Raw genomic sequence first — 21830 nt, forward strand, 5'->3', positions numbered from 1 at the left:
TGTTTGATATTTAAAAATTTGTAAAATGTAGAGTGAGTTTGATTATTAAACTACATTACCTTTCCATCCTTCATCCATGAGATTGTGGATTTGGGCTCCCCTGCCACCTTAACTGTCAGCTTGACAAGAGAGTCAGATGTTGCTGTGATGTCACTCAGCTTAGTGGAGAAGGAGGGCTTCTTTTCAAGAGTTGGTGATAACACCCTCTTTGGTGATTTGATTGGAGACATGACCCTCTCCCTTTCTGAGGGAGTAGGAGATTTTGGAGTGGGCGGAGACTTCACTCTCTTTGGTGACTTTATTGGCTCGGGGGACTTGACTCTCTGAGGAGATTTAATTGGTTCAGGAGACTTGGCAAGAGGAGACTTGGCCTCTGGAGAGGTGATTCTGGGTGAGGCAACAACTTTCTCTCTTGACTCAGACTTGCGGATGGTCAGAGTGAAATGAGCCTCCTGTTGGCCTCCACAATTCTCCACCAGCAGAGAGTAGCTGCCTTCATCTGACATCTGAACAGAGGAAATCTCAAAGGTGGAACTGTACTGAGTAGAGACGATGTGGTGACGCACAGAGGAACCAACAACAGTTCCTTCATGCAGCCAAGTGATAGAGGGTGCTGGCTCACCGTCAACATCACACTCAAACCTGGCAATGTCTCCCTCTTCCACAGTCAGAGACTGTGGCTTGGTCAGGATTTTGGCAGGAAGACTGGGCTTCTCTGTCTTCTTCTCAACAACAGAGGTGGTTTCCTTCACTGTTTCCATCACCGTCTCCTTCACTGTTGTTTTAGAGGAAGAAACATGATATACCTCTGTTTTGGTCATCTCAGGCAAATGGGAGGATGGAGGTTCCTCATCTTTGCGAAGTGAAGAGAAGGCGGCATATTCTGCTCCGGCTACATCCAATGTGGCATAGTCAGAAGTCTCTCCCTTGGCATTTTTGCAGACGACACGGTAGGTGCCAGCATCTTCAGTCACACAGTGACTGATCTGGAGAGACAGGACTCCACTCATATTGCTCATGTGATATTTCGTGCCCTGCTGGATCTCTTTTCCATTGTGGAACCACTTGATCTTAGGCTCAGGTTTAGCTTGGACATTCAGGGTGAACTTTGTGTTGGAGCCATATGGGACACGGTGAGATCGCATCCTAACAGTAATACGTGGAACATGGTCCAAGCTGAAAGGACCCTGGGTTACTACCTCTACCTTCCTCTCTACTGATCTCCTCTCTGATCTTAGAGCTTGCTTCCTCTCCTCATACCTGGACATGTAGTCAACTTTAGGGAGGGTCACATCTGCTTTGGCAGCCTTTTCGGGGGTGGGAGATCTCCTCCTCTCAGGTTCAGGTGATGGGAGCTTCTTGATTGGTTTAGGAATATATGAAGAAGCAAAAGTAGTCAGGTACTCAGACTGAACGTCCTCAGAGACTGTAGAGATGGCAACAGTTTTCTCCCTTTTTGAGACTTTTGTCTTCTCCTCAAACTCAATGCGTTTGAGCTCACTCTTATAAGAGGAGATTCTCTGAGTGGTTTTGTGAGGGCGCAGCAGGTCTTGGTCCTCCTTCTCCTCATACACCCTCTGCTTCTCTCTGGGGGGCTTATAAGTGGCCCTGTCGTGACGCTGGCGCAGATCAATAAAACTCGGGCCTGCCTCATATTTAGATGGTATACGGTAGGAATCATATCTGTGGACCTCCATTTCCTGTTCGTCATCACTGTAAGCTCTTCTAGGTGATGAGGGGCGCAGAGCAGACAGTTCAAAGCGAACAGGGCTGAGGCTAGGTGGAGAAGCAGAGTAGCCAAGCTGCAGCTCCTCTTCCAGTCGAAGCCTATCTTCCTCAGTTCTCTTCATGGACAGGTACTCGTCTACAGGCAACAGCAGTTCTTCATCTGACAGGTCCCCCAGAGATCTCCTTCTGATCCTGTGGTAGGCGTCCATCTCAGGAGAGGGAGTGCGATGCCTTGCGGGCCTCACAGTCTCCAAGTCGTCCTGAGTCATGGATGTGATACGCCATTTAGGCTTATACTGATCCTTGATTCTAGGCAGAGGCACCTCGTAGAACTGCTCCCACCTGGAGAGGCGGATCCGTTTCATCCTCTTCTGCTTGATCTTATCCATGGGCTCAGGGAACTCATACTGATCACGTAGCTTCTTGTACCACTTCATGTCAGAGAAGGGTTTGAAGTGTTTGATTTCCATGTCCTCCTCAAGAACAGCTGGATTAATAACACGAGGAGTGGGAACAACATATGGCATACGCAACCTCTTCTCATCTGCCCGCTTCTTCCTTTCTTCTTTCTCTTTCTGTATCTCAGCCTCAGTCTTCTCACTCTTCTTAGTGGTTACAGCAGGTTTGAACATAGTGGCAGCTTCCCTGACGGCTTGCACTGCCACAGGTGGGAGAGGCATGATGTCGGTGCCAGACAAAATCTGTGACAACCTCACTTTTTTGTCGATTTCTTCTTTCTCAGCTGCCTTCTTCCTATCCTTCTCGCTCACCTCATATGCCTTCTTTACATGAGTGACACGTTCAACCTTAAGCATGGCCTGGCAACTAGCAGAACCGGCAGAGTTAGTGGCGGTAACTCTGTACACACCAGAATCTTCAGGAAGAGTGTCTCTCACATGCAGGATGAAGTAATCCAAGCCCTCATGGACAACCTCAATAGATGGTCCAAAGGCCAAAGGCATACCATCCTTCTCCCATTTCAGTGTGGGGCGGCCAGAAACTCTGATCTCAAAACGTACATTCTGGCCCTCCTTGCACTCAATATTTGCAAGAAGGCGTTTGAACATGGGCCTCAGGGTGTTGTCTGCGGGTTTGGGGCGAGGGATAACAGTAAGACGAGCCTTGCAGCTGTCATCACCATATCTGTTACGAGCCACAACACTGTACTCAGCATCATCCTCCTCCTCAAGGTTGTGGATAATCAACTGGTACAGACCCTTGTCAGTGATGAAGGTATATTTCTTGTCATCATAGCCAGGGATCATCTTCTGTCCAGACTTATGCCAGATGACACGAGGTTCAGGGTGAACAGTGATGGTGACGCCAAAGCGTACATCCTCACCAATATAGGCAGTGCGGTTGACCAGAGGCAGAGTGAACTCAGGTGGCTTCTGAAGCATTCTTGCAGTGTCAACTCTGCGCTTCACCTTCTTTACTACACGAGTTGTGAAGAAGTCACGGTAAGATCTGACGCCATTGACAAACAACTCTGCATAGGCACTGTCCTCACCGTATTCATTGACAACCTTGCATCTGTATGTACCATCGTCTGCTCTGGTGACCTTGTTTATGGTGATTACAGCCAGGCCGTCCTCATATTCAATCTCATATTTGTTACCAGCCTCAAGTTGTCTGACACCGCAATACCATGTCACCTCAGTTGTGCTGTCATAGTTCTCAATGTTGCAGATGAATTTGACACTGTCTCCCTCATTAACCACTGAGTGCTTAACCTGGCCTGCAAGAGGGCCGTGCTCAAATGGAGCAATCTTCACCTTGGCGACAAAGACTCCTCTCTGGGACCGGATGGAGCCACCACTGGCCACACGTGCTGCAGAGACAACAGTGTTCCACTCCTTCTTTACGATGCTCTGGTAGTATCTCTTATGCCTGCTTGTCTGAATTTCTCTGGTGCTGATCTCCTCTGTAGGCTTTGTCAGCCATGGATGCTGCAGAGCCTCAGCAGCGGACATACGATGCTTGCGGTCTTTGGTAATAAGGCGGTCTGTGAAGTCTAATGCCTCAGTGCTAACCTGCTTGAAGGATTCGTCATCATAGCTGTAGGTTGCATTGGAAATGTTGTCAATCATCTGCTGGTTAGTTTCAGCAGTGAATGGATTGAGGCCACTGAGGAGCACATAGGCAAGGACACCAACTGACCACATGTCAGTCACAGTGCTAACCATGTCACACTGGTGGATCTCAGGAGCAGCATACTCTGCTATGGTGTACTGAATCTTGATTTGGTCTCCAGGAGTCAGGTGTCTAGCCTGGCCCAACTCAATGATCTTCACATTAGTGCTGGTTTTGGTTGTGTACACAATGTTCTCAGGTCTGATATCAAAGTGGCCATAACTCTCACCATGCAGAAACTCCAGAGCTGAGCAAATTTGCCTGATATAATTAACAATTTCACACTCATTCAGCTCAAAGTCGGCTGTGTTGAGGCGCTCAAAGATGTCAACACCAGAGATGAAGTCGTAGATCATCACCAGCTCCTCAGGGCTGTCGAAGGACTCATGGAGCAGGAGGAAGTTAGTATGTTTGGCAAGATTCAGGGTTGCAATTTCCTTCTTGATGATGGCTTGATCAGAACCCCTAACTTTGATGAATTTAGCCATGTATGTCTTCTCAGAGCTGGTGTCAACACAGCGGTGGACAATACCAAACTGGCCTCTTCCCAGTTCCTCTGCAATTGCATACTTGTTATGAAGATTGTTTGCACCGGAGTGTTGAGCCTTGCCTCTGGGGACATGGCCAGTATCATCAACCTCCCGGTCATACAGCAGAACCCTGGATTTGTCCTCCTTGGTCATGATGGGACCACTGGTCTCAGATGGAGCACTCTGGCCAAACTTGTTTTCGGCAATGACCCTGAACTGGTAGCTGGTTCCTCCAAACAAGTTGATAACAGTATAGCGGGTGTCACGGGACTGAGCAACACGCTCCCACCTCTCAGCAGTGGTGGGGCACTTCTCTATGATGTAGTTGGTAACTTTGCTGCCACCATCATTTGCAGGGGCCACCCAGTTGAGTGTGACAGAGTCTCTGGAGACGTCACTGGCTTTGATGCCACGTGGAGGATCAGGCACATCAGCCACATCCAGTTCAACAGTCTGCTGGTCAATGCCGAATCTGTTCTTGGCACAGACAATGTAGAAACCAGCATCCTTCTTCTCCACTCCATTAGGGAAGACCAAAGAAGTGAATGACCTGGTGACGATGACCTGGTAATAGCCATTGCTGTCAATGAGGTCCTGACCCTTCTGCCATGTGATAACAGGATCTGGTTTTCCACTGAAGGGAATCTTGATGTTGACCACCTCTCCACGCAGTGCAGGGATGGCTTCCTTGTCCTTAAGGTTCTTTGGCAGGTGGATCTTGGCAGGAACTAGAATCAACAGATATAAAACATTAGCTGGACTGTGTTATATCATTTTTAATGTTGTAATACAACTATAATTGCAAGTTTGTTCTGAACATTGTGTATTGTCTGTAGTGGTCCAGTTGCAGCGAATGTGAATCTGTGAGCTTACCCTCAACATCCAGAGAGACTGTAGCACAGATGGAACCTCCCTGGTTGGTGGCCCTGACCTGGTACACAGTAGAGTCTTCCTCATCACATTCAGTAATAACCAGCTGGTGGTAACCTCCCTTGAACTCCTGGATCTTGATCTTCTTTCCATCCGACTGGATCTCCTTTCCTCGCCTGAACCATTTGATAACAGGCTTGGGCTGTCCTGTGATCTTGCAGACCAAGGTGGCATTGCTCTTGTGCTTCACGCTCATGTTCCTCAGCTCCTCCTTGAAGGCAGGAGCACGGACATCAACTGCTGCAGCTGGGACAATGGGAGCGGTCTCCTCGCTGTAGTCGCTCTGTCCACCGAGGTTTTCACACTTCACACGGAAGATGTACTCTGTGCCCACGGTGAGGTGCTTGACAGAGAACACGGTCTGCTTGATCTCATCAGTGGTCACTGGAGTCCATTCACCCTTCTTGTCCTTCTTCTCAAGGAAGTAACTCTTGATTTTGGAGCCACCATCACTGACTGGAGGCTTCCAGGAAACCACACAGGAGTCCTTGGTGATTCCAGAAACAACTGGTGACAGAGGTGGTGATGGTCTCTCTGAGGATAGGAAGACAAACCAGAAACCATCAGTGGTTTCAGTATTTTTGCAGATTTAATTGTGCAAATCATTGGCCTTGTTGTATTATAACATTTTTTCAATTGAACTTTACACTTTCCTTCAGTGTCTGTGTTCTACATGTATGCTCTACTGATATTAGCATGCACACCCTGTATATGGCTAGTGTTGCAAATGTTGGTTGTGTCATATGTTACCCCTTATGTGTGCCATTCTTAATTATCAATTTGTTGCCACATCTCACCAAGTTTTCATGACATATTACTACATTGTATCTAGTGGATTGATTAAAGCAAGGTCACAAAAGCTCACCCAGCTGACTTTTGATGAGGATAGGTGCAGACAGCTCCAGTGGCTCACTGTTGCCATAGCGATTCTGAGCATACACACGGAAGAAGTATCCAGCGCTGTCGATCAGGTTGGGCACGCGGCAAGATGTGCCATTGATGGATGAAGACACCAGTTCCCACTCAGTGCCCTCCTTGTCCTCACGCTTCTCCACGATGTAGTTGGTGATCATGCAGCCTCCATCGTCCTTGGGAGCCTTCCAGCTGATGATGACGGAGTTCTTCAACAGGGCCTCCAGAACAATGGGACCCTGAGGAATGTCAGGTTTGTCTGGAAACAAATATTACACCTTTATTACTATTTGTATTTGTATTTCTATTTCTATTTTTAAATCCCATGAATGTCCCATGAACCTTTGAGGATAAAATCAAGAAAGATCCTGAACTCCTCTCCTGAAAAACTTTCTGAGGGTTAACACGTAAACATTTAAAAAAGAAATTGCTATGTAATGGTAATCTGTTCTTAAAAATATGGTCACCACTCCTAGGTTATCTTCCTTTTGATATCTGATGTATACTTAAAAGGAACAGCCACTCCCTAGAATTAGAAATCTCTGTACAATACAAATGGCACACATTTTAGATTAAACGTTACAAAATCTGGCACTCAAGGATTGTCAAGGCTAATATAAATAAAGGATGCAGAATTGGAGAGCTCTAATTTGCTTTAATTTGTATTCATATATGTATTTTCTTTCTTCTGTAATAACAATGACTATTAGCAATGTCATGCAACAATGTCATGTGACACACTCTAGCTGCCTGCAACCTTCCCCCACACACAGTGAGTGAGTGAGTGAGTGAGTGAGTGAGTGAGTGAGTGTGTGTGTGTGTGTGTGTGTGTGTGTGTGTGTGTGTGTGTGTGTGTGTGCCTGCGCGTGCGTGTGTGTCTGTGTCTGTGTCTGGGAAAACTGCCAACAGGTCATGCGCCTGTAGGAGAGAATCTCCGCAGGGATGTGAACAGACACCGTCCCCGACCGGCGCCGGTGCGAGGGCCCGTCCAACGCTGCTTGCAGCTTTAATTGTTTTTATTATTTCCCCCCTCCCTCTTCTTTGTATGGTTATTATTTGTTGTGTGGTTGGGGGGTAAATGCTCCTTTTGTCATTGCATTTTGTCAATGTATTTTCAATAAAATTAACTTTAATAAAAAGGAGCATACCATAGATTTCAACATTGAATGCAGTGTCAGCCCTGCCGAAGTGGTTGTGCAGTCTGATTCTGTATTTTCCTCCATGGACTCGGCGCTGCACGTTCTTGATGACCAGGTGTGTGTAGTGCTCGGTGGTCTCAATGCTGATGTCATCAGTGTTCTCCAAGGTCTTGGCCCCGTGAAGCCACATGATCTTGGGCTCAGGGCGGCCAATGTAGACCGCATGGATACGTAGGGTGGTTCCCAAACCGGCATAGTAAGTATCCTTTAGTGGGTAGTCGGGGTGGAACTGGGAAGCGGCCTCCAACACAAGGGTGCCAGTAGACTCTGCCTCTCCAGCGTCATTGATGGCCTTGCAGGTGTACTCTCCCTCGTCCTCCTGCTGGTCGGTCATGATGGACAGGGAATGGTTACGGCCATCAGAGCTCATCTCATACTTGCGGGACTCGACGACTTCTTTGCCGGCATGATACCATTTGATCTGAGGAACAGGCCTGCCAATGATCTGGCATTTCATGACAGCTGGCTGACCAAGCTTAGCGGTTACTTCGTCCATTTCCTTTCTCAGGCTTGGTTTAGTTTCGACTGTAAGCACAAAATAAAGCACCTTTATTAAATGATCGCATCTTAACATGTTGTATAACTATTGTGTTTAAGGGTTGTATATAAAGGAAGGTGACAGCTGCATGCAATTTTCTTGCCAAATGAAATATGTTTCTCAGCTGGAAGATTTCAGTTTACTCACCACTTAGCTTGGTCTTGATGCATGTGGCAGTCCTGCGAGGTCTGCTGATTCCAGTCTCATTCTCAGCGAACACTCTGAACTCATACTCAGTGGCCTCGGTCAGTCCAGGCATGGTGAACTCCTTTTCCTTCAGCCTCTGCTTGTTGCACTTCTTCCAGGTGCTCTCAGTGGATTTTCTGTACTCCACCCAGTAGCCCAGGATCTCCTTTCCGCCATCACACTCTGGAGCTTGCCAGCGAATAGTGATGAAGTTGTTCATCACGTTCACTGTATCAATCTCACCTGGTTGGCTTGGCTTGTCTGAAAGGAAATTAACACATCAGTTTGATTATCTCTCTAATATTATTATCTTTGATTTATTATTGTTTGTAAGACAGCCTGTTTAATTGTGGTCTAAAAAATAAAACCCCACACTGTTCCACAAGTCACATTATTAATGCTGCAATATTAACTGTAATAAAAGAGAAGACAAGACTGACCGAATGGATCCTTGCATGTGACGGTGTCAGAAACAGGTCCAGCTTCGCTCTCTCCAATGTTGTTGACAGCAACAACACGGAAGTGGTAGTCGGTGTCAGGAGTGAGTCCAGTCAGAGTGAACATGGTGGAGGTGATCTTTGCCTCATGTCGAGACCAAGTTTCAGCAGATACATCTTTGTACTCAACAAAGTAGCCAGTGATGGCAGAGCCGCCGTCGTCCTTGGGTCTTGACCAAGCCAGGGCCACAGAGCTCTTGGTGACATCCATGATCTCTGGTGGGGTGCTTGAAGGTTCAGGGGCACCTGTTTTTAAAATATGCAGAAATTAACATTGTAAAGTCTCATGTTTCCTGATGTGATTTCATTTATGTGAATTTCAACAGCTTTATTTTATTGTCTTGTGTATATCACTTAGTTTTGTGTTTTACTCATAATCTATTCCTCCAGTTTTCCTCCAAGATTATGAGACCCTTTCAAGCCTCACCAGATAAACTCAAAATTCCATTGTGGTTATACTAAAAGCAAGCCTGTTTTTCGTAGTTTGTGACAAGTTTGCATTTGGGAGACAGAAGGTTTTCATCCAAAGGCACTGATGTGTGCTATGCCTTGGGCCCTATCACTCCTGTCTAACAGTTGATTATAATGTTTGCTTTTTCATTCTTTTTTTTTTTTTAGAACTTCAAGTTGTATCTCCTGATATACCCATTGTAAATCACTCTGAATGGAAGGGCCAGCATAAAAAGAAACTGTTGTCAGTAAAGCTCATGTTGAGTAGTTTGTACTCACACAGAGGAGTCTTGGGCACGACAGGCTGCTCTGACTTCAGAGAGGCGCTGATACCAAAGGAGTTCTCTGCAGTCACCTTGAAGTGGTATTCTGTTCCTTCCTTCAGGCCCTTCACCACCAGCTGAGTGTCAGTCACTCTGGAGTCCACAGTGTACCAGGCGTTTCTAGTTACCTCGCGTCTTTCCACAATGTAACCCAGGATTTCTGAGCCACCATTGTCGGCGGGGGCCTTCCAGCACACCTTGACAGAGTTCGCCTGAATCTCCTCGAAGACCATTGGTCCCTCTGGAGCACTGGGGCGGCCGATGACCTTAACCTTGATCTGGGCCTTCTTCTTGCCGACCCTGTTCTCTAGCAGGAGGTCATACACTCCGGAGTCATTCCTCTCGGCTCCTTTGATCACCAGCTCGCTAGCATCTTCAGTAGAAGCGACCATGGCCCTCTCAGAAACTGCACCGCTGTCCTTAGACCACTTGCAGGTCGGGTGTGGTTTACCTCTGATGGGCACGGACAGTCTCAGTACTCCTCCCTGCCTCACCACATACACATCTTTGTATTTCATCTCCAGGTCAAAGTCAGGAGATTCTGGAGAACACACATTGATAGTTAGGGAATCTGCAACTTTGTAAGTCCTTTATAAATGGAGTTATTATTAGTATTATTATTATTACTGATGGTTTTTGTGTAACTGAAACATCCTTACCGAGCATCTCTGTGACTGTGACGGTTCCTGGCACTTCAGCGGCTTCTCCACAGCCGCCAGCATTGCAGGCCATCACGCGGAACTTGAACTCCTCGCCCTGAGGCATTTTGGTCAGAGTGTACTCGCAGATCAGAGAAGGTGTGGTGTTGCACTTGATCCAAGCCATGGTGCCCACCTTCTGCATCTCAATCATGTAGCCATCCACCCTGGCGTCTCCTTCATCGTCGGGAGGACTCCAGGCTAGGGACACAGACGACTTGGTGGTGTCTGTGATCCTGGGGTTCTGAGGGCAGCCAGGTGGATCTAAAGTGGGAAGAAAAGCAGAACTTATCAGTATTTACAGCTGCTGCTTCATAGGAGACTCAATAAATATAGTGAGTGCTACAGGACTAACCAGATGATTCTGTAGATTTGATGTAGTAGTAATGACACCTATCTGTGACTTAAAATTTATTCTACTGTGTAAACCAGTGGCTTTCAAAGTGGAATATTTTCATTCCATTACAATTTAAACCACTTAATCTCATGATGTTTAAACTGTCAGTGTTGTAAACAAGTAAGTAAACAATTTAATACTTAAAACAGTAAATAAATATCTTTTCATATCCCTCAGGCAAAATCATTGTGACATAATAAAAGTCAATTTGGCATCTAGAGCATGAAAAAGTTTGAAAACTCCAGGCATAAACTAAATTATAAATTATGGAAAGTTTTTTATCCCAAATAAATATAGGTTTCATTAAATAATTCCTCTCACCAATGGGATCTGTTGCCACTGCTGGTTTGGAGAGCAGGCTTGGTTTGCTCATTCCTCTGGCATTGATGGCAGTGATTCTGTGTTCGTACTCCAGGCCCTCGATCAGCCCTGTAGACCTGTATCTGGTCATGGTGATGGGGTTCTTGTTGGCGCGCACCCATCGGTCTGATCTCACTTCTTTACGCTCAATGATGTATCCAGAAACCTCAAGGCCGCCATCCTCCTCTGGTGGCTCCCAGGCCACGGTCATGCCGTCACGAGACACGTCGAAGATAATGGGTCTGCCAGGAAGTCCAGGCACATCTGTGGAGATGGACAACATGTCACCATGCTAACAAGACAGCGTAACACCATAAATCTATGTCTGTTCTGAATTGTTACTATGGACAAGAGCATCAGTTAAACACTTATGAAAAATGGTTCCAAACCTTTAATGAATTTCCAAGAGATCAGCACAGTGAGACAGAGGAGCTATCCCTCTACTCTTCTAGTTCTTAGGGTTATATTGTCTTTCTTTACCACCACACTGCTCATAATCTTAGTAATGCATGCAAGGTGGACTTATTACATTCTTTTTATAGAGTCAGCTAAATGTGTGACCGCAGAGATGAACTCACTCTTCAAGCTCTTGCACATAGCAATCTCAGACTGCAGGAACTCTCCGGTGCCATAGCGGTTCACAGCAGCGGCGCGGAAGACATACTCGTTGCCCTCGATCAGGTTCTCAAACTTGAAGGTAGGTCGGCTGACCGAGTCGGACACGGGCACCCAACCTGGTCGGTGGGCGTCACGCTGCTCCACCACATAGCCGCTGATGGGAGCGCCGCCGTCTCTAACTGGTGGATCCCAGCTACAGGTGACTGAGGTGGCGTCAATCTCATCAAACCTGATGGGTCCCTTTGGCTCATCGGGTTTAGCTGGGAAAAAGAGAAAGGTTGTGACATAGCACGGGTTTACAGGCTGCTTCTGTTTTCTGTGAGTGTAAACTTCTAGAACATTCATTATAAGATGCTCTGAATAATACTGTCAACCAAAGGCCTAAGAGGTAAATGTCAATACATTCCTTGAAATACAGTAGATACAAGTGCATATATGGAAAGCACAGATAAAACAACCACAAAAATATATCTTAATTCCTTACAGAGAATGATGACCTTGATGACCTCAGTGGTGACTCCGGTGGCATTCTTCACCTCCAGGGTGTACTCTCCTGTGTCGTCAATGGTGGTCTCAGACACAGTGAGCTTAGAGAACTTCTTCGTGCTTTGGATCTTGACGCGGTCAGAAACTTTCATCTTTTTGTCGCTGAAGTACCAAGAACAGACGGGAGGTGGCCTGCCGATGAAGGGCAGGTCCAGATCCAGAGTCTTGCCAGCTAGGACATTGATGACCTTCTGAGGAATGCTGGAGAGGTCCACCACAGGCATCACTATGAGAGGAGGGGACAGGGACAGTTTACATAAATGGATGAATGAATAAATGTTTCCAGTGCAGTTTCTAATTTAGGAAAATTCAGGAAGGTTTTTTGATCTTATATCAAGAAGAAAAAGAATTCAGGGCCATAATTTATGGTTAAAATAACAATAATAATAATAATAATGATGAAAAAAATTTGCATTTTGGCCTTCACTGAGGTTTGGACAACTAAAATAAACCAGCAGAACCAGAGACAATGGAAATGACTGCCAATAGATAACTAAGACCCAATTAAGTCATACAGAAACAAAGGATGGAGCCAGGTGACCGGCCATTTCTTACCTGCTGGATACATGAAGTTAGCATTTACTCACTCTTAAGACTCTTCTGTATCATTTAAAAGTAGGAAACAAAACTTTGTTGGGTTGTTTGTGTCCATTACCTCTCTGTTCCTGTACAGTTATGGCAGTGACAATCTCCTTGGGCTCGCTGGCTCCTCTGCTGTTCACTGCTCTGATTCTGAACAGGTACTGCTCATTCTCGTTCAGCTTGTCGATGGTGTGCTCAAAGTCGGTGGTCTTCATCGTGGCTACCTTCATCCACTTATCGGTACCAAATTTGCAGGCCTCGATGACGTAGCCTGTCAGCCTGCTGCCACCGTCGTGCTCAGGCTTCTCCCAGCCCAGAGTGACGGAGGTCTTGGTAACGTCGACCATCTCCAGCTTCTGCGGTGGCAGGGGCACCTCGCACACCAGGACAACGTCTGGTGTCTCGCAGGGCTCACCCACGCCGTAGATGTTCTCGGGCAAGACTCGGAAGTAGTACATCATACCCTCCATCAGGCTGTCGATCTTGTAGGATGTCTTGCTGCACTTGGAGGTGACGGTCTTGTAGGCCCTCATGGAAGCTTCACGTCTCTCAATGATGTAGTTGTTCACTGGCGCACCTCCGTCCACAGTCGGGGCATCCCAGGAGATGGTGGCAGACTCCTTGGTCAGTTCCTTGATCTTGATTGCTCCAGTTGGTCCAGGAGTATCTAAAGTGAGAAAGACATTTGATGGGTTTCACTCCAAAATACTATATATTGATTTTTGGAAGAAAAAAAAAGGTGCTCTAAATTTATAAATTTATCTGAAAAACAAGTTATATCTTGAAAGAAATCTACAAAATTCTGTAGTGAAAAAATGAACTGTTATAAGCAAATATCTTAGATGACTCCTAATTTCAATGCTAACCCATAATTTGCTTAAATTTATATTGAATGCCAGCATTCAATAAAAGATAATCAATATCTTAGTATATACATAGAATATATTAAGAAAAAAAAGAGTGAAGAAATTTTTATGGTAAAAGTGAAAACAGCACCTATATTTTGAATAGAGGTTTATTTTACAATGATATCAGTGTTGCAATAAAATAAATTAATGTTGTACTTGCAATTAATGTTGTAATTAAAGTGTATTGCTCAAAGAACTTAAGCTGGCAATGTTGCAGTTGTTGCACTTTTGAAAAAATTGTATTAAAATCACTGTATTACTATAACCGCATTAATGTATGGTGGTACCAATGGTGTAATGGTGTATGTTATTAATACATATTCATTAGCTTCATTGTATGTAGAGCACACTGTGACTGAAGCGCTTCTTATTCTTACATGAATTCTCAGATTTTACACAGCCACTTATTTTCACTATTTCACTATTGTCACTATGAGCTACAGTGAATGACCTACAATTCTTTTTCATTTTATTGTTTTCCTTTCATTTTCTGACACCATCATCATCGTCTTACCGTAGATCTTGACAAGGATGTTGACTTCCTGTTTTCCAGCGGTGTTCTCAGCCACCAGGGTGTATTTGCCAGCATCGTAGCGGTGGACTTTGTCGATGATGAGCGTGGTGGACGTGTTGGTGACCTCGATGAAGCCACGGTTCTGCAGGTCAACACCAGGCTTGGTCCATGTGATGGCAGGAGTGGGACGACCAGTCACAGTGACAAACAGGCGCAAGGAGCCGCCAGCACGTAGGCAGATGGTCTTCTTCAGGTCATCGTGGAGCTCGAAGTCGGGAGTTTCTACATACCAAGAGGGAATTATTACAACACTACAGGCTGCTTGTAATGTTGGTGATCTACAATTTTAAGTTTATTCTATTGCTACTCTGAGTAAGACTGTTGCAAAATATGTTAGAAGTAGGGGAGACTGGGGACAGTTGCAACACTTTTTACATTACCCTCAGTTACTCAGAGACTATTTGGACTAGGCACACCAAATTTTTACATATTAAACCTACATCTGTCTGCTATATACCCATACCATTTAAAGATGGCTACATATAACATATCAATCACAATATTTATTTGAATAAAGGAATTCAAACGTTGCAACTGACCCCAAACCTGGGGACAGTTGCAACACGGATCAGGGACGGTTGCAACATATTAAAAAATCATTAAATTTCACCAATTATCTTCTGATTTTTGTCTGAATAAGCACAGTATACAGTATTAAAGTATTTACTAAGTTTTGTTTTGTGTAAAACATAGGCCTACCCTGAGTTAATGTGTAGATGTTACTGAAGCAATGTGTAGATGTTACTGAAGCTATAGAAACTCAATATGACTGTTTTCACAGGAAAATTTATTTAGTTTGTCCCATAGCACAGCACATACAACAATATACAACAATAACTAATTGCTCATTTTTGCTCAACAAGTTATTTGGGGAATTATTTTGTTTATCATTAGCATTAGTTTCTCATTATGATTGCCTGTTCTGTTCATCATGAGCAATGAAATATATTAATTGTGCCTATTTTGAGCTAAAAATCTTCAAAAATACTGTTGTGTGGTCTGTTTTGATATTAGCATAGGGACAGTTGCAACTGTTGCAACCGTCCCTGTGGTATCAGTCATGACAAAACACCATGTGCTAACTAGCCACAGTGACATTGACACATGTAAACGGTGTCACTGAATAGTCAACAAAACAGTGATTCAAGCTAGGTAGGTTTGGATTAATTCATACAAAAGACCAGGACAGTATGACAAAAATACAGCTCATGAAAAAATCTACTTTCATACCTCCAAAACATTTTTGCCTTGATAAAAGCTGGACCAGATGATCAATATGGCCACTCTCTTGTTTGTGGGTAGAGGGTCTAACTGAGCATGTGCAGTGTGAGTGTCATCACTCTAGCATGTTTCTGATTGGAGAAATAAGGCTTGTTGCAACCGTCCCTTGTTGCAACTGTCCCCAGTCTCCCCTACGGTCATATCTGCAAATGCACTTTTTGAATATGTGCTGGATTTAATGTGTGAGCATGTGATTTTCTATTTCCCATGTGAAAATGTCATCTCCATTTGTGAGCTGTCTCTTTCCATGGGAAACAATCTGTGTGTAATGGAAGGCGAAAATGTTACGATATGAAGAAAAAAAAAAACACTTTTCAGTGTTTATAAGGAAACTTTCTTTTTAATAAGTAATGGAACTCCTTTGCTGTATTTGCCTACATTTGGTCCACATTTTCAAAACAGTTAACAAAGTGAGAGACTAGAGTAGCAAATATTGACATGACATCTGACTTACCGAGTCTCTCCACTGGCTCGGTCTCGGCACATGGCTCACTGAAGTCTCCGGTGCCATTCACGTTGATGCCGGAGACTCTGAAGCAGTATTTCTTCCCTGCTGAGAGGCCAGTCACCACGTATTCGGTTCCCCTCAGGGTCTTCTGATGGGCCTTAGTCCATTCCTCTGCTCCGGCCTCTTGCATCTCCAGGATGTAGCCAATCACGTCGGCTCCTCCGTCCTCCACAGGGCGGGACCAGGCCAGGCTGATGCTGTCGGCATGGGTGTCGACGATACGAGGGATGGATGGAGGAGCAGGAGTGCCTGAGAGGGGAGGATACAGAACTGAGGATCAGTATGTCTGTGTGAAATTTTTTATTTGTACACTGTGTGTTTTTGCACACCTGAAGTAGTTTTGAAAATGAATTGTTTAGTTACAGGTAATGTCAGGTATGATGAACAGGCTAGACTTACATGTAGGCACTCTGCAGACCACATAGAGGGAGACCTCGCTGGCTTCACTCTCTCCTGCCTTGTTGATAGCAGTCACTCTGAACTGGTAGATGTTGCCCTCGGTCAAACCAGACACCTTCAGCGTGGTGTCCAGGTGGGCGCCATCTCTGTTGACTTTCACCCAGCGGGCGCTCTTCCTCTCTCGCCTCTCCACCAGGTAGTGGATGATTTCACTGCCACCGTCACTCTCTGGCTTCAGCCACTCAATGGTGGCAAAGTCCTTTCCTGAGGCCAAAATCTCTGGTGCTCCAGGAGGAGATGGCACGGCTGGAGAAAGAGAAGTTCACCATCAGAAGTATTCAGTGTTACAGGTTAAGCAGGAATTGTAAAGAGTTGTGATAACTCTACACAGAGTAGTACTTACTGAATGTGTTTCTGGCGATCATGAGGTCCGACTGGAGATAGACTCCGGGTCCATACTTGTTGACTCCCCGGACTCTAAACAAGTACTCTGTGTTCTTGAACAGTCTGGCAATGTTGCAGGTCAGCTCCTTACACTCGGCATCCATGATGACCCAGTTGAGCCTGTTAGTGTCACGCCTCTCCACGATGTAGTGGGTCACTTCATCACCTCCATCCTCGAGAGGAGGCTTCCAGCTTAGTGTGCACGACTCCTCTGTGATCTTGCTGATTTCGATGCTGCCCTGACACACTCCAGGAGTATCTGAAAAATGAAAGCAGTAACTGTAAACTTAAGTGCAGACAATTTTAATATAAAAATTTAAACCAGCCTTGAAGATTTGTAAGTTAGAGGTTAATAAACAGCAATTATCAGGGAGAAAAAAATGACTTTTTATACTCACCAAGCACTTGGACGTTGACTTCGGCAGTCTTGGTTCCACTGACATTCCTGACAGTGAGGATGTACTTTCCAGTGTCATCTCTGTCGCAGAACTTGATGATGGCCATGGCTCGGGTGGGCGTGTACTGCAGGTGGTACTTCTCACAGAGCTCCAGCTCTTTGTTTCCCTTGGACCATGAGGCCTTCGGGTCGGGCCGACCTCCGACAGCGGCATCCAGAACCAGGTCTGAGCCGGCTCTGACCGTCACAGTGTCTGAGAGGAGTTTGCTGTCCAGCTGGGCCTTTGGAGGCTCTGTTGACAAAGTGGAAAACGAACATGAATTAACATGTTGTAACAATTCTGGTGACAGTAAAGATAAGAAATTACCTCTTGAAGATTACAACATTGAATAATCTTACCGAAGTCAGTCTTGCACTGCACAGAGCCTGTGGACTCAGAGGGCAAGCTGAAGACCTGGTTGGCGTTCTTGGCAATGACTCTGAACTCATAGGGTTCTCCCTCTCCCAGGGCAGTGACAGTGAAGAATGTATCTGTCACGTTGGTGTAGTTACATTTGAGCCAGCGGCCCTCACCACTCAAGGTGAATGGCTTACGCTCAATGATGTATCCCACGATGGGACTGCCTCCATCGTACAGTGGAGTGGACCATTTGAGGGACACAGTGGATCTGGTGACGTTAGTGACCTCTGGCTTACTTGGTGGATCTAAAAAGAGACAGAAACGCAGATTTTTTCAGGCAACTATCTATAGCTATATTATCATAAAGTGTATCAATTTATAATTGCAATTGCAAAGTTCAGCAGAATACTCCCAATATAATAATATGACTATCAGTAAGGCCTACATGTTACTAAAGTGCGTTCACACTCACCGACAGGGTTCTGTGCCACAGCTCTCTTGGAGGCCTCGCTGGCTTTGCTCAGGCCGGCACTATTCATGGCATAAACCCTGAACTGATACTCCAGACCTTCAACCAGACCTTCGACCCGGTAGTAGCACTCAAAGCATGGGATCTTGTTCTCCCTCACCCACAAGATGGTGTTGCGCTCCTTCTTCTCAATCCAATAGCCAGTTACTTTGCTGCCACCATCACTGTAGGGCTCCTCCCACTTGATGTTCATTGTGGTGGCAGTGACACCAAAGACCGTGGGTTTTGTTGGTGGACCAGGAGGTGCTGTATAAAAATGAGATACAGTCTCATATAACACAGCTGATCTCAGAGGTAGGTGTGTTTTGTTAGTAATAATACATCTAACTTGTGGTTAGACTTCATTTTTGTAGTATTAATGAATGCTCCAAAACTGATATGAGAAAAAACACAAAAAATAAACAAATACTTTACTCATACTATTTTGTTGGTTTCTTTCTTAATGTTAAGGTTTACTGTATTATCATGTGTGTTGACTTTAATCTCTTTCTATGTATTTACTGAGAGCATGGTGTTTAATTTTACATACTGTGGTTGCACACTGATGATCAGGGTATAAATTATGGGGTTTTAGAAGTGTACTCACTGAATGGATGCTCTGCAACAATAGTCTCTGACTCAGTGGACTTGCTGACACCGAACCTGTTCTCAGCACAGACCCTGAAGGTGTACTGCATGTACTTTGTCAGGTGGCTGACATGGAGGGATGTGCGCTTCACACTGGAGTTGATCAGCTGCCATGCAGTGGAGCCAGATTCACGTTTCTCTACAATGTAGTTGGTGATGTCAGTACCACCATCATCCTCTGGTGGCTCCCAGTTGAGCACACAAGATTCAGAGGTGATGGAGGAAATCTCAATGGGTCCAGTGGGAGGACTGGGTCTACCAATGACGTTAACTTCGACAGTGAAAGTCTTGGTTCCTACCACATTCTCGAGAGTCAGGTAGTATTTGCCTCCATCTCCTCTCATGGCCTCCTTCACTGAGATGCTGGTTCTGTCCTTGGCCACTTTGATGGCGACTCTGTCTGAGTTCTTCAACCTCATCTCCTCCAGCCTCCAGCTTACCTTAGGAGCAGGTCTTCCGCTGATGGGAACGTCAATGGTGAAGGTGTTGCCAGACCTGCATGTGATGAGCTGGTTGGTAATCTCACTGAGATCGGCAGCAGGTTCAATGTGAGGCTCCTTGACGAGCACAGAGGCCAGAGTTTCTCTGGGCTTGCTGAAGCCAGCTTCGTTCTTGGCCTTGACACGGAAGTCGTACTCATCACCCTTGTTAAGCTTCTCAACCACATATGTAAGGTTCTTGGTGTTTCCAACCACCATCCATTTGTCTGTTCCTTTTGGTTTGGCCTCAATGACGAAACCTTGGATGCGGCTGCCACCATCATGCTCTGGTTTCAGCCAGCCCAGAGACACAGAGTTGTCTGTGGTGTCCAGGACGTCCAGTCTCTTAGGTGCTGCTGGCTCTGCTGTGGCAGTAACAGGCTCAGTCAGCTCAAAGGCCTCACCTAGGCCATGCTGGTTCTCAGCTGAGACTCTGAAGAAATATGGCACTCCCTCCAGCAGGTCCTGGATCTTCAGAATATGCTGAGTGCATTTTCCTCCAGATTGCTGCCATGTACGGCGGCTGGCCTCACGTCTCTCTACAATGTAGTGATGAATGCGAGCTCCACCATCATTGAGAGGAGGCTCCCAGACCAGTGTGACTGAGCCTCTGGACACCTCTTTGAAGGCCAGGGACTGAGGAGCTCCAGGGGTGTCCATCACCTTAACAGTGAAAGTAATGGCCTTGCTGCCACTGGCATTCTCCAGGGTAATGGTGTATTTTCCTGAGTCATTTCTAGAGCAGTTTTCCATGGACAGTGAAGTGTAGCCGTCTGTAGTGATGATTTCTGACAAGACACCCAGCTCTCCATCCTCTTTCACCCAGGTGGCCTTGGGAATGGGTTTTCCTCTGAAGTGGATGCCCAGACACACTGATCCTCCCGCCTTAACAATATGTGTCTGCTTGAAGCTAGCATCAATGTCCACCTGTGGTGGTGTCAGTCTGTCTACAGCCTTAGCAGGCTCTGTCAGCTCCTTTTCTTCACCCTTACCCACGTGATTGACAGCTGAAATACGGAACCTGTAGTCAGCTCCTGTCTGTAGACCTGTCACCACATAGGTTGTTTCTGCTACCAGCTCTTCATTAACTCTCTTCCATTCCTCCTCTTCACCTTTTACCATCTCGATAATGTACCCCAGGATCTCCATGCCTCCATCATCTGCAGGCTTGGTCCATTCCAGGCTGATGGAAGTGTTAGTAGAGTCGGACACACAGACCACGGATGGAGCACAGGGGATATCTTTCGGCTCAGCAGCCTTGATAGGCATGGAGATGTTGCTGGGAGTTCCAACACCAGCGTCATTTACAGCCATGACACGGAACTCATACTCCATATCCTCTGTCAGGTTGAGCACTTTGTGAGCGCATTCAATGATGGGCTTCTTGGTAATCACCTTGTAGAAGCGGACAGTCTTCTTCTCACGCTTCTCCAGAATGTAATACTGGATGGGGTTGCCTCCATCAGATGTGGGAGGAGTCCAGGACAAGGTGATGCTTTCTCCTGTTACCTCAGTGGCATCAGGAGTTCCTGGAGCATCAGGAGTAGCTGGAAAAACAGTAAACTTTTGGTTAGTTTGGTTGTGTGCAGTTATTAAACAGGAAAACTAATACAGCACTGTCTCTATTTATGTTGTCTCAAGTACTTTAGGATAGTACTAGTAATTTTCAATGAATAGATTTAATGAATTTGAAACTTATCTTGCATTCACTGCCATGGATGCATGTGAGATTATGTATTATGAACATAAATTACGTTCATAACAGTCAATACAGTACAATCACATCCAGCTCTCCACTTACTGTATTGCATCTGTGCAATGATGGGACTAGATTCCAAAGGTCTGCCCACTCCAAACTTGTTGACAGCAGAAACCCTGAACTGATACTCGTTGGTCTTGATGAGCTTGGAGGCATTGAAGGTGCACTCCTTGCATTGATCTGACACCAAGGCCCAGGATATCTTGGCAGTTTCACGCTTCTCAACGATGTAATGGGAAATTTCAGAGCAGCCATCATTCTCTGGTGGGTTCCAGGACAGGGTGCACTTGCCCTCAGAGATGTTACTGAACGTGATGGGTCCTACTGGTTCCCCAGGGGTGTCTGCATTAAAATGTAAATAATTAAATTTTTAAAATCAATACGTCTGTCTCATGGGAAAAAATAAAGCATTTAACAGTTAAGTGATTTGCTCTTTGACTGATTTATCTTGTGTCCAACTTAAATACTCCATTCTAATATGAACAGAAAACTGACAAAATGTATACCTTGTACTTGAACATTAATGTTCTCCTTCTTGGCTCCAGATCCATTGGTAGCCTCCACAGTGTAGAGGCCACGATGTGAACGATCAGCATCCCTGACGAAGACAGTGCTCGATCCAGCCACATTGATGATATCCATCATTTTCTTGGTAATCTCCACACCATCTCTGTACCAGACGACCTTGGGAACAGGGCGGCCCGTGATGGTCACCTTCAGCCTGATGTTGTCTCCGGCCTTGACAGTCAGACCCTCAAAGTACTCGGGGCCAAACTCAATATTTGGAGCAGCTGGTTTGGAGGAGAAAGTGGTGAGATAATATGAGGTTATTTTTGGAAGAGTGAATATCTGGTTAATCTTTGGGTTTGTTGGTAAATAAAATTTCTATGTTCTTTTT

General features: G+C 45.5%; 1 protein-coding gene across 1 annotated transcript in view; it reads right to left on the reverse strand.

Annotated features, from left to right (window-relative positions):
- ttn.1 (titin, tandem duplicate 1) overlaps window positions 1-21830 on the reverse strand; it is a 202656-nt gene that overhangs the window by 3792 nt on the left and 177034 nt on the right. Inside the window, 22 exon segments of the mRNA XM_030081335.1 lie at window positions 60-5119; window positions 5265-5855; window positions 6187-6492; window positions 7382-7957; window positions 8118-8417; window positions 8597-8899; window positions 9383-9967; window positions 10086-10388; window positions 10843-11145; window positions 11460-11759; window positions 11984-12271; window positions 12701-13294; window positions 14050-14331; window positions 15845-16147; window positions 16298-16603; window positions 16701-17000; window positions 17140-17430; window positions 17538-17843; window positions 18011-18313; window positions 18654-20720; window positions 20975-21274; window positions 21439-21723. Coding sequence (XP_029937195.1) covers window positions 60-5119; window positions 5265-5855; window positions 6187-6492; window positions 7382-7957; window positions 8118-8417; window positions 8597-8899; window positions 9383-9967; window positions 10086-10388; window positions 10843-11145; window positions 11460-11759; window positions 11984-12271; window positions 12701-13294; window positions 14050-14331; window positions 15845-16147; window positions 16298-16603; window positions 16701-17000; window positions 17140-17430; window positions 17538-17843; window positions 18011-18313; window positions 18654-20720; window positions 20975-21274; window positions 21439-21723 — 14252 coding nt within the window.

The sequence above is a fragment of the Myripristis murdjan genome, chromosome 21, assembly GCF_902150065.1.
Source record: "Myripristis murdjan chromosome 21, fMyrMur1.1, whole genome shotgun sequence".
NCBI classification, from domain to species: Eukaryota; Metazoa; Chordata; class Actinopteri; order Holocentriformes; family Holocentridae; genus Myripristis; species Myripristis murdjan.